Source organism: Arvicola amphibius, chromosome 1 (genome assembly GCF_903992535.2).
Source record: "Arvicola amphibius chromosome 1, mArvAmp1.2, whole genome shotgun sequence".
NCBI lineage: Eukaryota > Metazoa > Chordata > Mammalia > Rodentia > Cricetidae > Arvicola > Arvicola amphibius.
In genome coordinates this window covers 72912234-72928402 of record NC_052047.1, presented here as the reverse complement: position 1 = coordinate 72928402, position 16169 = coordinate 72912234, and the positions used below count along the sequence as shown (strand labels likewise).

Here is a 16169-nt window from a genome sequence, read left to right as displayed (position 1 = left end):
CGTCACAGACAGAAGCTACTGTGTCTGTCTTTTTTGAAGGTTCTGGGATTTGAACTTAAGTCACTGGACTTGTATGGCAGTCATTTTTACCTGTTTAGCTGTGGAGCCACTTCTTGGGCCTTTTGCTGCTGTGGTTGGGGTTGACCCATGTACCCATTTGCCCCTTTGATAAATTTCCCAATAATATTCTGTAGGAATAAGTTAGTTATCAGCCATGATGGCACCAGAGAAGTGGTGGTGTCTTCATGCACAGTGAGGTGCAGGATCGTTTTGTGTTTGTATTTGCACTCAAAGAGGAGCCAGATGCTGCTTTTAAAATGGAGGCACTTGGGGTAAGCCCTGCCTGAAAGCTCCTGCAGTATATACTATGCTGTAGTTTAGAACAAGGCCCAGCATGATTGCAACACCAGGAACTGAGTTGGCAAGCCTCAGGAGGGTATGTGGGTGTAGCTCCTGGAGTTGGAAACAAAACTGTTTTCAGCCATGAGGACATGGTGCTTTGTGAAACGAGCCCGTTGAAAAAGGCAAACATTACTGTGCAGTTCCTGTGGAGATGTCTAAGCCATGGGTGCAAAAGTAGACGAGGAGTGGCCAAGGTTTGGGGTGGCATGATCTGGGGGTTATTTCAGGACTTTCAGGGTTCCCCAGGAAGTAAAACTCCTGGACACTAGAGGCACGGTACTGCGAATATACTGTGATTCTTTAACTCCACCTTAAACACATTAACCATTCATGATACAGTTTGTATTTTTTTGTTTTTGTTTTCTTCTTTCCTTATTCTTGTATGTTCAAAAAGCAAAAAAAAAGTTTACATAACCAAAAATTTGATGTTTGGGAAGAAAATTCTGGAGAGCATAGGATACCCACCCCCATGCTGAAATGTTTGTGACCCAGTTCTCTGAAAGGGGGGACTGAACAATGCTGTCTTCCCAGCTTCCACTTTATAAACATGGACTTCCTGTTAGGGGCAGAATGTGTCTCTCTGTGCCTGACAGCTTCAGGCCTTTTGGTTGCTGTTGTCTGTGCCACATGTTTTATTATGTGGCGTCTCAGCATTTAAATGCCATCTCTCAGATTTTGCTGGTCAGCCTGGCACCCCATCCAACTCCCCAAGCCCATCTCAATAAACATGTTCTTTCTGGCTCGGGAAGAATGACCTTCTCCAACCTGAAGAATTATAGAGCTTATTTTAAATCATTTAGGACTTGACAAGGTATAACTTCAAATTCTCCCTGGAATTAGAACTCCCTGTGGGCCATCGAGGAAATGTCATTCTTGTCTACGCTGTGTGTGACCACAGTGAGCAGTCAGCAAGAGCAGGGTGGGGTTGTCTTGGGCAGGAGCCCTGAGCCCTGTTTTCTCCTCCTGCCCCAGTATGCAGTCTGTCTGCTGTCCACAGTAGTAGCTGGGTGAGCAGGCTTTGGGGAATGTGTTTGGGCAGAAGGGAAGGCCTGTGTTTTCTAAAAAGGAGGCAGTGAGCCTGAGCTACTGGACTTTTGTTTTCAAAAACAATTCTGTGCTAAGAAGTAATCAGCTATAAATAAGAAACAAGACACAAAGTCGGAAAGCAAATATTTAGAAAATGTGACCCATTAGAAATGTCCAGAGTCACTTAGGATGCCCCCTCAGAGGACTACGCAGGAGGACATGCTGTCGAAAGTGTCAAGGGAACTGGTTCCACCAGTGACAGGAAAGGTATGTTTCCTGCACCATGAGAGAGACCAGGGAGGTAGACATGGCAACAGTCAGGGACCAGAGCTGAATTCTGAAGTTGACCACATGCCACAGTCCGCTGTCTCCATGGAGACAAGCCTGTCTTCTGCAGACCTCGAGCCTGTTGTGGTCAGAGAGAGGCACGGGACACGAGATGTGATTCACTGTCTAGGGCTTATAACCAGGACCTGCCTTCCAGGACTCCAACTCCGATCTGCGCTACAGTGCACAGACATAGCCACAGTGTGTACCAGTGGCCCAGCACATATGGGATGTGACTTGCACCTAGGTGTGTGCAAATCTTAGCAAACGGTTTTAACTGAGCTTCCCCTCCACCCTAAAGACTTCTCCCTGGCATCCAGTCTCTGATGGTCTGCCTGTGGGGCTCCCAGCAACAGACTTAGGTGACAGGGAGGGTCTTTTGCATAAGCCTGAACACTTAGCAGTCAGATGCAGCAAGCATATGACAGCATGTCTCTGCCTTCTGTCATGATCAGGAGCATCGGGAACAGCACCAGTCCCCGCTTCTGTCTCCGGTGGCTGTGTCAGTCTGAAAGAGCACATGCATCATTCTCTGGTCTGCAGCAGGTTGGTATCTGACCCCAGCCCCTGGAGAAATTGCCTCTGAGCTGATCAGCGGCTTCTACTTTGCCTTTCCAACTCTGCTAGAGGCTGCGCAGTTGTGCAGAATTGAAATATGTAATTGCAATAATAAAGAAAAGAGTCCTTGTTTCCCTGCCTGTGGGAATGTCATCTCTTGGCTGCCAGACTCATGAATACATGATCATACAAATAGTTAACCTATCACCTTAGTGGAGGCTGACCGCATGAAGTGATAACAGGCCATCCTGAAGTTCCTGTTGCCACCTGTGTCGTTCTAGGGGGGTTCCTGACTGGGTGTTCTCTTTGCTGGGAATGGCCCCATTTCATTCTGAACACAGTGCTATGGACAGGTTTGTTTACATGTCTCCAACCAAACCAGAGTCCTCAGTCCTTAGAGACTGCAGTCTCACGGGGCCGTTTGCTAAGTTGACTCTGACAGGGAAAACATGTGCCCTAGCATCAGCTGGAGAAGCTCCTGTGACCATACACATTCATGTTGCAGGGCGCCCTCTGCAGCCCGAAGAAGGGAGTTCTTTGCTGCAAAGAACTGTGCTCAGCGGAAGACCTGTCCAAGAAGCTGCTTTTGAGGTCTGTCACCAGGAGGTCCCCACCAGGGTGGTCACAGCCACACAGACCAGAACCCAGGCAGCTCTCTGGGTCTGGCTTTCCCTTTTCCCACCATTCCCAGAAAGCAGAAGGAAGGTGGCGAAGGCCACCCTCATCTCAGTCACTTGCTGATTTGGGTCATGCGATTTTCTACAGCCATGGCTGTGAGTGTGTTGTCACTGCACTCCAGATGACGTGATTGGCTGCCCTTTGCCACCTGCATCCTGTGTCATGTGGTCCCTTTGTCTCTTAGAGAAGTCAGAAATTCAGACCTCAGTGCTGTCTGTCTGCATTGCTGGGGGGATAAACACAGCACTGGCAGAGGATGGAGTATTCCCCGATTCTCAGACCCTCCCGTGCCCGTGAGAGCATTCTCCTGCTGCTTTGAAGGGTTCTGTCCCTTATCCAGACTGCTAACTGGCTAAATGCCCATCATCGGTGTCCTCCTGCAGCAGTTCCTATGAAGCCAGTGACTGAAGTCCTGTATTCTAGGGAGCCAGAGGCTTAGTATTCCAGACTCCTCCCAGCCCTGAGCTCCCAGCACATGGAGCTACATGTGGAAAGGGGAAACTGGTGGCCGTGGGTCAAGACAGCATTGGACAAAGCCAGTAGCTGCTGACTCATGAGAAAGCCTGGTTTTCGGCTCATGATTTCAGTGATAGGAAAAAATGTTAGGAAAAATATATATATTACTCTTTTTTTTCTGTAACTAGATTAGTTGCGCTTTGGTAGCTGACCGCAGCCTCCAGATGTTGATCTCAGTCTCTGGAGAGCTGGCCCCAGTCTCTAAAGTGATGTCCTCATTCCCTAGGGAACTATCTGGCCCTGATTTCAGTGTCTCAGCCAGTGGTCAGAGATGCCTGTCTCACAAGTGGCCAGAGATTCTGGTATTACAGGCTGGGAGCCCAGGGATCACCAGGGCCCCTCTTAATGGTCCTTACACCCTGTTTCCTGATCTATCCTAGACAGTCTGCTCACACCTGCCCTCCCACCCACCCCAAAGCCCCTCTATTCTCCGACTCCATAGCGTTCCCTGAAATCGGATAACTGCTTCTTTCTCTTAGTTCCTCAGAGACTCCTCCCGGCATGGCTTGCACCTGCAGCCTACCCACATCCTGGTGCCATCTTGAGAGTCCCTCTCCCCTCGCTCAGCATCCTACTGGGCCTATCCCAGTGAAGCAGCCTGAAAACACTGGGCACTTTGCCATCAACTACTTCCCAGACACAGACGCTCAGGCGCCTCCAGCTCTGGGAATCCGTGTCCACCCTGCTTCCGGAACACTTCTTCGTCTGCTGGTGGACTTCGGGGACGGTTGCAGAGCTGAGATGAGACTATGTACAATGACAGGTGCAGCTGCAGTGACTAGCTGCCACAGGTACAGGAAAGGTATGGTGCAGCAGTCCTTCTCTGAAAGCCTGGGGAGGAGATGCCATCCCGGGACACCAGCAGAGTGGCAGTGTCCAGACACTGGCAGGGAGGAAGCCACATTCCACCCTCTGGGTCCTTTAGAACCAACCTGGGGGTTCTATATGGCAGAGGCTCACATTTTGGGCTGCGGCCAAGTCATTAACTGTCCCCTCAGAACTGCAGAGTAGGAGAAAGAGATTGAGAAACGAACCCTGGGGTCACACAGTCAGTACAAGGGTTCCTTCCTACACATGGCGACATCCAAACATCCCTTATATTGCTCACCAAGGACCCACGGGTGATAGAGCACACTCTTTCTTTAGAGTTGAAACTTCCACCACTTAAGTTTTATCAAAGTAACAACAACAAGCATTCGCAGTGTTTGTATAGATGCTTTGTATCTTTCAGTATTAAAAGTAACAATGAAGTGGCAGCTCATAGTGAAGAGGACATTTTTCTCAAATGCTGTGTCCAGTAGCAATTTGCCAAATTATTGCCAAATTGCTTTCAATTAGAGCTGTCTGCTCTGTGCTCTGTGAACACAGAGATGTCAGTCTGAGAGATGGAAATGGTCTCTTTCTGAAACTTGGTGTGTGATTATCTTCATTCAAAATTAAAGCACCTTTTATTTTATTTTAATTTTTTAAAAAGATTTTTTTGATCATATATGCAGTGTTCTGCCTACATGTATCCCTGCATGCCAGAAGAGGGCACCAGATCTCATTATAGATGGTGTGAGCCACCGTACGGGTGGTGGGAATTGAACTCAGGACCTCTGGAAGAGCAGTCAGTGCTGCTGAGCTGAGCCATCTCTCCAGTCCTAAAATACCTTAAAAAAAACTTTAGCCAAAAAGAACAGTTTTGTGGTCTGTATAGCATGGGGTTTTGTGAGTATTTTTCATTACTGAGAAAAATTAGTCTTCTTATTGTGAGGGTAATGAGTAGCAAATATTTTTCTTCATTTATTGTGTTTCAGCTTTGCTTTTAGATTTTTTTGTGAAAATGCTGTTTATTTATTTTGTTATCTGTTTATGGAGATACTAGAGACTGAAACTAGTTTCTCATGCATTCTAGGCAGGTATTCTACCCCTGAGCTATATCCTAAGCCCCAGTTTCTGAGATACATGTTCTAGTTAAAAAGGTCTTCCTTACTCCAAATTCATAAATCAATTCTTTCATGTCTTTTAGTGTTTTCACGATAGAATTTTGCACATTTAAGTAATTAATAACTTTGAATACATAATTGGCATAATGTCAGATGCACGTTTCACATTCCTGAGGTCAGAATGCCTGCTCATGTGGCTCAAATGATCCACTGTTTTTTTTTTTTCAGAAGCGTCTGGAATGTTCCCTCATGCCACCCCACCCCAACCCCTTTGCATGCTGGATTCCCATTCCAGGCCACCTGCAGACTCCCTGTTCCCTTTTGTCCCACCTGCTTGTGTGAGCCACTGTTACGTTTTCCTCTGGTCTCACCATTGCGGCTAGCACTCCCGGTGCCTAGACGTTTCTGGGATTATTTTGGTCACATTTTCTTGATGATTTTTCCACATTGAACCTTAGACCCACACTGACTAACATGAAGAGATCGGCAATTCTATCTGAATAGTGTTTAACTTAAAAATTAATTTATGTAGAAGCCTTGTGATTCCAAGCCCCCCTTTTTAATAGAATGTACTCTGTTCCTTTGTACCCTTCCCCACACCTTTGGAAACACTAAAAAATTTTTCCATAGGAGAGAGATAACTCCCACAAACTGTACACACACACATACACATGCACACACACTAAATGTGTTTATGCTGTTTCCATATGACACTTACATGGCACCTCATTTTTTTAGGCTGTCACAAATAAGCTATTATCTATCTTCAGACTGGTTGCCATGGCACTGAGGAAGGTGAGGAAGTTGCCCTTTGTCTTTTGCCTTCAGTCTTGCTGACCTTTGACAGGGACTCCTGCACACATTCACCAGTGTTTTCTTAGCTGTGCAAACACGCAGTTTACAAATGCTGATGTATCACTTCCCATCTCTTGTGAGCGCCCCATAGTCCTTTCTCTTGTCTAATTGCCCTGGCCTGGATTTCCAGAGTACTGTGGGTGACAGTAGCAGACAATGTTGGGTGTCTTTGTCTTCAGCTTTTTCTACTATTTTTTCTCCAAACTTCATGCTTCAATTGACCCTGGTACAGAACTTTTCATCTTTTATTAAAGACTGAAAATAAAAATAAAAGTAAAGAAATTGTTGGATTTGCCAGTTTCTTATAGATGCTATCTGCTGAGGTGATTTTATGATTGGTGTTTCCTTCAGAACTACACAAGTTTCAAGTCACACTACTCAAGACATTTCCTGAATTCCTGGGAGAGGGAAGTCATATGATTTTTCCTTATTATTTTTAAACATTTGGTTGAATTCAGTTTTCTAAATCCTGCTCAAGTGTTCTACGTTGATGTTCATAAACTGGGCTGGAGTCTAGTTGCTGGTTTGGGGGCATTAGATTTAGATTTTCCGATCAGTGATTCATGGAGAACTTCATCTTTCTCTCATCCTGGAACAGCAAAGGCGGCATTAGAGACAGTAATTCTCTTTATAAGTCTGCACACAGCCCTCCTGTTGCCTCTGGCTAACTTGTTGACACCTTTCTCTATTGACATTTGAGATTTCTCATGTCGTTAATTCTTTTTAAATTTTAGCTTCTTAGAAAATTATGTTTTAATACAAGTCTTCAAGCCTAATTACATAGACCTCAATAAAGCGAGTCCCTCTGATATTTAAATTTTCACTGATATTGACGTATTTCCTTCATCATTTTTATTTAATTTTATTCTTCTCTTCTGAATCAAATAGGGCTGATGTACATTCCTTTAGTTAAGGAACCAACATGGATTGTGTTTGTTATATGTTTTTTTTCCTAGTTGCTTAATTTCTGTTTTCATTTTTTCTTCTTCTTTTTGTAGTTAGTTTTTTTCTTATTTCCCTAACATATCCATATGTCCTATGACTTTGTTTGATTGTTTCATTATTAATTGCCAGTCACCGTGTACCATAAGTTTTAAGGTCGTCTTTGTGGTTTAAAATGACGTCAGAGTTAGAAATGAGAATTCAAAACTGCTCAGGAGGTTGTGGTGAGCTATACCTTGGGTCCATACTGACAAGCCAGGCTTAAGTGGCTCCTGAACCCTCTCTAGGGGCTGAACTCCTGTGCTACTTCCGGCTACATCTCTGCTGCCGTGTATATATTATGCCACCACCTACAACTCTCTTAGACAGCAGAGACTGTATGAATTCCTAAGGAACAACCTGCACTGGGCCTTGAGAACATTGGTTTATTTATTTGGCTTTAGTTCTCCATTCTATATAATGTCATTGATCATTTCATAAACATTTATTATGCATGTGCTGTGTGAACTGTGATGAGCTTGGGGGGGGGGGGCAAAGGAGACAGAATACAGTGAACTTGAAAATGCAACACATCACAAGAGCTTTGGGCGTTCCCCAGATGAAGGCACCTGTTCTGCCTGAGTGATTAAAAAGGGTCATGGCAGGAGTGAGTTGGCCAGGAGAAGACGAGAAGCTTACATAATGGGGACATGACTGAGAGAGGCTGGGAAGGGGACCTTTGTTCTATGTGGATGATGAATAAAGCTCTGTGCAGGACAGCGCTGGGGATGGGTGACTAGGACCAGCCAAGGACATAAGCCTGTGACACACTGGGGCTCGTCTAACATTTTACAGCCAAAGCAGGATCAAATGCATATCTTAAGAATAGTGGGTAGGGGGTTGGGGTTAGCAACCTGCTAGAGGCCTCTCTAGTCCAGCTGCATCAGTCAGCTGTAGCTGTGTTAGCAGGGTGCAAATCAGTGCCTCAAAATATAACATTCTCAAAGAACTGAAAACAAACTAGAAAGCATTCATGAGTTCAACCAGATTTTTTTTTAGGGGATTCTTTGGATCTGGGCGGGCCTCAAAGGATTCATTGTGAATCTGTAGGCAGCTACCAGTCAGCTAGATGCCTTTTTTTGTGGACATGGCTGGTCCCATGGGACAACTGAGTTTTGTGTCTTCTTCAGCAAGCTAGACCCAGATACTTCCCATGATAACAGTGACCAATCCAAAGACAAGGAAGAAGAGGCGAGTTGGAGGGACTAGGCAACTGACCATGAGATCGGCACCAATCTAAAAGAGAAAGAACAGCTTCTACCAGTTAAAGAAAAATTCAAAGTCAAATTATAGTGATATAGAAACTTCAAGAAAACAGTCAGGGTTGGGGGCTGTGTTTTAGTCTATCATAATCCTTTGATATAAACTATTTGTATGGTTATTCAAGCAAGCGTGTCTAGCAAACATACACACACACACACACACACACACACACACACACACATACACATATTGACCCAGCTATTCTGGAATGACCAGGACCTGCTTTCATGCTGTTAATAATTTTTCACCACAAATATGCTGCATCATTTTCAGGATCTAGTGGAGAACACGAACGCCAGTTGTTAATATGATGAAGAATTCCCAGACAGTAGAATGCTAAGCTACTCCAAGGCATGTTTAACATGGAACTCAGTGTGCTGTGTGGCTGCATGCCCATGAAATGTCCCTGCACAATGTAAATAAGTGTAAATCTTATTTACACTATCAGTATTCAGACTAACCACCACATTGTGCCTATCCTGAGGTGTCAGTTCTCATGTCTGTTTGATAGGCCATCAAATGTCCACTTTGTCTTCTTTTTCCAGAAGGAGTCTACAAGCTCAGGGCTGTTGTCCATGACGTTCATGGAGCTGATGTGGAACTGGGGCCGTATTACGTGAACATTGGCCATGAGAATGTGTCTGTATTCATGAACTCCAGCTCTACCCACGAGGGTGAAGCCCTTTCCTTTGCCGACTTCCTCCCACTGCAGAAAGGTGAGACCTGTGCATGGAGATCTCCGCTGTGTGTGTAGCCTGACTCGGCTTTGGTTTCTCTGTCCATCCCCAGCTACCCTATTCAATACGGTATCATCCTTCATTTTTACCTCAGGTAGAAAATAGGTACTGTGGAATAGTGTGTGTTAGGAGAAAAGAGGTGGAATCACATAGGGATCCAATTTTAGGGGGTTTGTAATCCAGTAAGGTATCTGGATAAGTGTATTATAAAAAAAAAATAGGGGAAAGGACAAAAAAAAGGGGCCCCCTAAGAGGAGCATGGCCATGGGGCTGAGCTGTCCCCTAGACTGTGTCACCATAGGACAGACACTACCTAAGGTAGAAGTTGGTACATACGGTAAGCTGTGAGGCAGATGGCGTAGCCATAGCCAACAGTATGTGGTGCTAGATGCTCATATGTCAGGAACTCCTAACTCCCGCCTCCTTACCCTCACCACACCCCTACCGGTAGGCGTCTGTTCCCCTGCTGCCATCTAGGGAGAAGGCATCATAAATTCACATTCCAGGAGTCCGAGGAATAGTAATCAAGGGTTCTGAGGGAAACAGCTGGGGCACATTATGGCCAAGCTAGAGTGAAGAGGAAGACCCCAAATTGCTCAACTCCAGTAGACAGATATAGGCTTATAGGAAAAAGAGAACGCAGTGGGAGGTGCATCCCAAAGAGGTCATTCTTGAGAATCTGAACTACTTGTACCATGTATTGACTGCATTTCCCTACCGTCCTCCTGGGGGATGGGGGGGGGGGCTGTACTAAGCAACACATGACACAGTGCAGGACTTCTAAACCTAGCAGGGCTCTGTAACCGGCCACTGACCACTCGTATTGACTTGTCTTATCAAAACTTTGAGTGGCTGAGCACAGGCCATGTGCCTCTGTGGGTTTTGTATTAAGGTTTAGAATTGGGTGATTTGAGTCTAAATTCTTTACCAAAGATCAATAATGGGACATCCTTGTGCAAATTCATAACTTTTCTTTCCTTGTGTGTTGTGATACCAGATTGTGATCAAGATTAAGCTTTAGTCATTGTTAATAAGAACATGTCAATCTTATTTGTGGGGCATATATATATATATATATATATATATATATATACACACACACACACACACACATATATATCCATTTTATGCTATAAACATTTTTCCTTATAATGAGAAATTTCATAGAAAAACAGCAATAATAATTGTAAACCTATCTCATTTTAATATCCCAAATGAGTTTACTTCAATCTTCTTAGATATCACAGCCCTCTTCCAGGATCTGATTCAATTTTTTGGAATTTGTTTTCCAATATATACATACATATGTGCATATATACCCACATGGACAAATATATACATACATATGTGTATATGTACCCACATGCACAAATATCCAATATGTACATACATATGTGCATATATAGCCAAATGGACAAATATATACATACATATGTGTATATGTACCCACATGCACAAACATATACATATATATGTTCATATGCACCAACATGCACATAAAACACTGCACTACATTTTAGAGGACTTACATGAATGAGGCTTATTGTTGAATCCCCCCATTAAGAATCTTTATGGTGTGGAAACCGTTTAATGTGTACATATAGGACAAACATGTTTAGCATAAAATCATCTCGCAAAGGAATTGATATCTTGCAAAGGGCATAATGTATTCATTGCTATGTAGATTTCTCTGAAGAGACAGAATCATCTAAAGAAAAATTTAAAGAGAGAGATCCTATGACATAATTCATGTTTGCCAGCCACCTCATTTGAGTGAATGCTCCAGATTTCAAATTGCATTAAAATTCAAAGAGGAAAAGTTGATGATGGGAAATACTGGTGTGTGTGTGTGTGTGTGTGTGTGTGTGTATGCTTAAGACAAATGGCTTAACATTTCTCCCGTGTCCTCTCTTGTTCTAGGCACAGTCGTGATGCACTGCTTTTCATCTACATCCTCATACAATGTGTCCTTTGTTTCTCAGCCCTCAGTGGGCAGCGGCCGGGCTTGGCTTGGTGTGACTGTCGGGTATAAGATGCAATGTATGTCTGTTTTAACTCTAGATGTGGCCGTTCTGCTTTAGCAGCTGACTGCTGACGCTTCTGCTGTCAGCTCAGCCCAGGACCCATCCTATTGGCTCTGCAGTAGGCTTTTGTACACATGTACTTTGCTCTGGGACTTCCCTAGAATCCAGACTCTAAATGTGGGAGATGGGAACTATCATCTGGTCATCTGCCACCCCCTATCCACCTCCATTCCCTGCCTTCCAAGCAGAGTTCCCAAAGGAGCTGACTGGGTTGCCTTGTGAGCCATTCCTGATGGTCCTCAGACTCGGACTCTACCTCCTGCTCGAGCCCCACAGATCTCGCTTGTCCCCTGGCTTTGCCTTAGACTCGCATCCACAGGCTCATTCCCGGTGTTCATGCTTTGGTTAGGTGGCGGTGTGGGGGTGGGCAGAGTTCTCTGAGTGGCTTCCAGCCCTTTGTGCTGATGGCCCCCACCTCCTCTCTGTCACAGCTGTGTCCGTCTACACCCACAGCACTGTGTTTGCTGCAGACACAGACATCACATTTGTGGCTGTTACCAAGGAAACCATACCCCTGGAGTTTGTATGGTATTTCGGAGATGACCCACCCGTGAGGACATCTTCCAGAAGCCTTACAAGAAGGCTGAGCATCCCTCAGAGGTTGGTCAATATGGTCTTTGGTGCTAACACAGTCAACGTCAGGATAAAGACCACCCTGGCACTTTCACGATAGTTTTATTGGTGTTTACACTGCGCCCAGCCCCTAAGCACTCTGTTGTGTTGAGCTTAGCCATAAAATGTAAAAGAAGAGGGGCCACCTCCCCCAGTGTACAATAAGCACAGCGATGCTAAGGTCAAATTTTACCTCAGCCCTCAGGATAATCTAAACTGCTCTTCCCATAGAGAAGGCCAATATGCTCACCTCATGTAGAGACATGAACTAAATAATGAGAAAGGGAACTTAAGAACTCCCTCCGTCTTGGCTTTGATCCTCCCTCACTGAATAATGCCCACAACTTAAGCTCCCAGCTTTGTCTCTCTGCTGAAGCGCTGTGGAGATTCTCGGCAGCCTCGTGTTCTCATCTTGCCTTGTACCCCATCCTCAGGTACCACGTGATAGTCGAGGCCAGCAGCAGGATCGGCAGTGTGGTGTCTGAGTCCCACCTCATCAGCATACAGAAGAGGATCATGGCCAATCGGCTCATGTCCCCGGCCTCAGCCCTGGTAAATGCCAACGTGTCCTTTGAGTGCAGGCTCAACTTTGGCACGGATGTGGCCTATCTTTGGAACTTTGGAGATGGTACCATCGAGACGGGCAACAGCTCCTGCAGCCATGTTTACAGCAGGTGAGCCATGCAGGACAGGTGGCAGCTGACTGCGGGTGGCACGTGGGGATGCCTTCTTACGGACCCGATGCTTAAAGCCTCTTAGCCAATCTTGCGGGTCACGCAGATGACAAATGTTGAATGGAAACAGGTCAGACCTGCCTAGGGCTCTGGAGGAGCCAGCCCTAGGGAAAGGAGGCAAGCAGAAGCAGAAAGCCACTGGCAGATAGTGTTGTTTTAGAGGCTACAGTTCTTTTTGTCCGTAGGTGTGCATTCTCTGAAAACTATAGCCCATAAATATATAAACCAACTGCATAACCATTTTTATTGCCATCCATATACCGGCCATCATTTTCTGTGCTGGCAGTGTGGTTGTTGACTTCACCCCAGTATCATTCTGTTTGTATTAGGGCAACTATGGTACCACTAGGCAGCACAAAATGTTCTGCCTTATCGTAATCCTAGGAGCCCTTGCCATGCCGTGGGCATGTGGTGTCATTAACCATGACATCACTGGGCAGCACCTGGCTAGATTAGAAAGATAAGCGGTATCTAATTGCCTTCTTCCAAAACTGTTGCTCCAGAAGGTTTTCTTCGGTGTAAAACCACAAGTACAAGCGGCACTCGAGGTGGGACTGTGGGTGCCGCAGACAGACAGGTCAACTATTCCTCGCTGAGTCTCTGGCGAGAGTGAATCTGGGTCCTAAGTGGGCCAAGACCTCCCAATGAGTGTCCAGATTTCGCAGTTGCCAGAGACAAGCATAGCCAAGGCTCAGCTTCAGACTCAGCTGGCACAGAGGGAAGCGGAGTGTGCAGAAGTGTGATAGTTATGGTGCTGGGGTTGTGGCTAAACACCATGATCGAAAGCGACTTCGGGAACAGTTTACATGGGTGTAGGGGTCCTGAGGACTTGATGATCACCTGGTGGGGAAGGCACGGCAGCAGGAGCAGGAAGTGCGGTGGGGCTGTGTACCCTCAAAGCCCACCCCTAGTGACACACTTCCTCCAGCAAAGCCACACTTCCATAACCTTCCCAAATAGCACCACCGATTGGGGACTAAGTGTTTAAACACATGTGTCTATGTGGGGGGGGGGGAAGTGTTTCTCATCCAAACCACAAATAGATGAATTTAAAAAGTAAGGCCTCTGTGGGCAGTGGCACCAGAAGCCAATGCAGACTTTCTTCAACTCAGGCCCATGTCTGTGGCCTCTTCCAGCTCTCATGGGCAATCTTTAATGGTCTATCACTAGCCTTAATTCATGACTTCTTCCTTGGGAATAGATTCTCAGGTGCAGAAGGAATCAACCAAAAGTTCCTGAGGGGTTTGCACATGGCTAGGCAGGTACCTGGAGCTCAGGCACCCAGGATGCCCTCTGGGGCTCCAATAGCCCTCTGCAAATGGTAATGTGTCTGGGGCCATTCCACAGCCCAGAACCACCATGCAGACATCCTTACTGTGAAACAATGGTTTGTACCCTGTCTCTTGTATTTTAAATAAACACTGATTGGCCAATAGCCAGGCAGGAAGTTTAGTTGGGGCAACCAGGCAGCAAGTAGAGGCGGGGCAATGAGAATTCTGGGAAGAGGGAAGTTTCAGTCTGCAGTCGTCTCCTGGACAGAGAGGAAGCCAGACACAGAGCAAGCAAGATGTGACTGTCTTACCGAAAAGAGGTACCAAGCCACGTGGCTAACACAGAAAAGAATTATGTGCTAATATGTTATAAGAATCGATAAGAAGCCTGAACTACTAGGCCAAACAGTTTATAATCAATGCAGACCTCTGTGTGTTTCTTTGGGACTGAATGGCTACAGGACCAGACAGGACAGAAACCTCAGTCAACACATCCCCCTCCTTGGAGAACCTGCCTTTCTTCCTGAGCCTCCAGGGTAGCAGGTGACATTCTAGTCACGAGCTGCCTAATTCCCATGATCCTGCTGTGCTACTTCCCTCCATAGCCAGAGGCTTCCACTCTGCCCAGGGACTGGATGAAGGTGCAGGTTTAAAACCCATTCTGACCCTTTTTAGTTTTAGTTTCTGTCCAAAACCCTAAGGATTATTCAGGAAATCTGACCGCTAGAACCAGATGTGTACAGAGACCCAGAGTTCCAGTCAGGAATGTCCATCACAGGGAAGAGTTTGAGGCTCAACCTTTGGGGTGACTCTGTGGTTAGTAGAGAACTGGGTCATGGCTACTGGGAGCAGTGTGCCCTTGCCTGAGTATCATGTTGTTTGGAGCATGTAACTGCCAGCGGAGTGACTCAGGGACTAATCCACACAGGATGGGCATCTCCACCACGTAGACAGAGAATGGCCTCCGTGGAGATCAACTTCATGACCCCGGCCCCTTCTGTCTCTACACTTTGGGTTCACCGGCCATCACAGATGGTGATGCAGAGGGATAGAGGGCCAGTGTAGAGCAACCTTGATCTCTCCATGTCTGCTCTCCACCCTTCCAGGGAGGGTGAGTTTACAGTTGAAGTCCTGGCCTTCAATAACATCAGCTCCGCCGTCCTAAGGAAGCCGCTTTTCATCGTGCACGAGCCTTGCCAACCACCTCCGGTGAAGAACATGGGGCCTAAGAAGGTGCAGGTAGGGCTGGGCTCAGGCAAACATCCTGCCTGCCTCAGTACAGGCTGCTTCGAAATCGCTGAGCTCGCTGGGGAATGAAGGAGGCTTTGTTGAGCTTGCCTGCTGCACTCAGCACAAAAGCGTCCCTGTGAGGGCTCAGAAGCTGGTGCCTGAGCAGGGAGAGCCTGGATTTGGAGAGAAGCCTGGCTCCTAGCGGGTGAATAAGTCTTTTATTTACCTATATGACTGACATTCAGCACAGCTTGTTCTGAGTAGCTTTTTTCTTTTTTCTTTTCTTTTCTTTTCTTTCTTTTTTTGATTATATACAGAATGATGGCATTTTCAGTCCAAAGAAAAATCTGACACAAAAATGAAAAGAAATGACCAATTATATGCTGAGTACTCATTACAAAATGGGAGGAAAAAAAAGAATAAGGCTGCCCTTTATTTCTTGCACTTCTTTGAGGGCTTTGATTTCAAGCAGTTTTACTTTCAGGTCAAAGGTGTTCAGCCTGCCACTTGGGAATCAGAATTCGCTGCTGGCTTTTGCCAAAATGCCTTCTGTGATGGGTCAGCTGCCAGCCCTATGCATCTCAGGTCCCAGCAGCCTCAGAGCGCAGTGGACTTCAAAGAGAGTGTGGGGTTGCAGGCTGTGGCCATCAGGTGTCCATGTCCCTCGAGGCAAGACCTCTGTAGCTCTCAAGGCCAGCATTCCATGGTGTCAGGCTGTTCTGTGCTCTCTGTGTGAGGAATGGACCAAAATGCGAGGGCTTCTAGGGAAAGACCACAGCTCACAAGGTTGTGGCTGGAATTCTTGTTCTGCCGTGAAGCCGATCCTGTCTTTTGTTTGATTTTGTTTTGTTTTAAGGAATATGCTGTTATTATTGTTATCTTACGCTCTTTATTTTTATTTTGTTTTAAGATTGGGTATCGCTATTTAGCCCAGGCTGTCCTTGAATTCACTATGCTTCCCAGGCTA

At 45.9% G+C, this 16169-nt stretch overlaps 1 protein-coding gene across 1 annotated transcript in view; it reads left to right on the top strand.

The window, feature by feature from the left end:
- The first annotated feature begins 2163 nt into the window (after positions 1–2163).
- Positions 2164–16169, top strand: part of Pkd1l1 (polycystin 1 like 1, transient receptor potential channel interacting) — a 123997-nt gene continuing 109991 nt past the window's right edge. The window contains 9 exon segments of the mRNA XM_042055078.1: positions 2164–2301; positions 2819–2912; positions 2915–2973; positions 4075–4309; positions 9080–9250; positions 11192–11311; positions 11787–11955; positions 12402–12641; positions 15079–15211. Of these exon segments, the coding sequence (XP_041911012.1) occupies positions 2164–2301; positions 2819–2912; positions 2915–2973; positions 4075–4309; positions 9080–9250; positions 11192–11311; positions 11787–11955; positions 12402–12641; positions 15079–15211 (1359 nt within the window).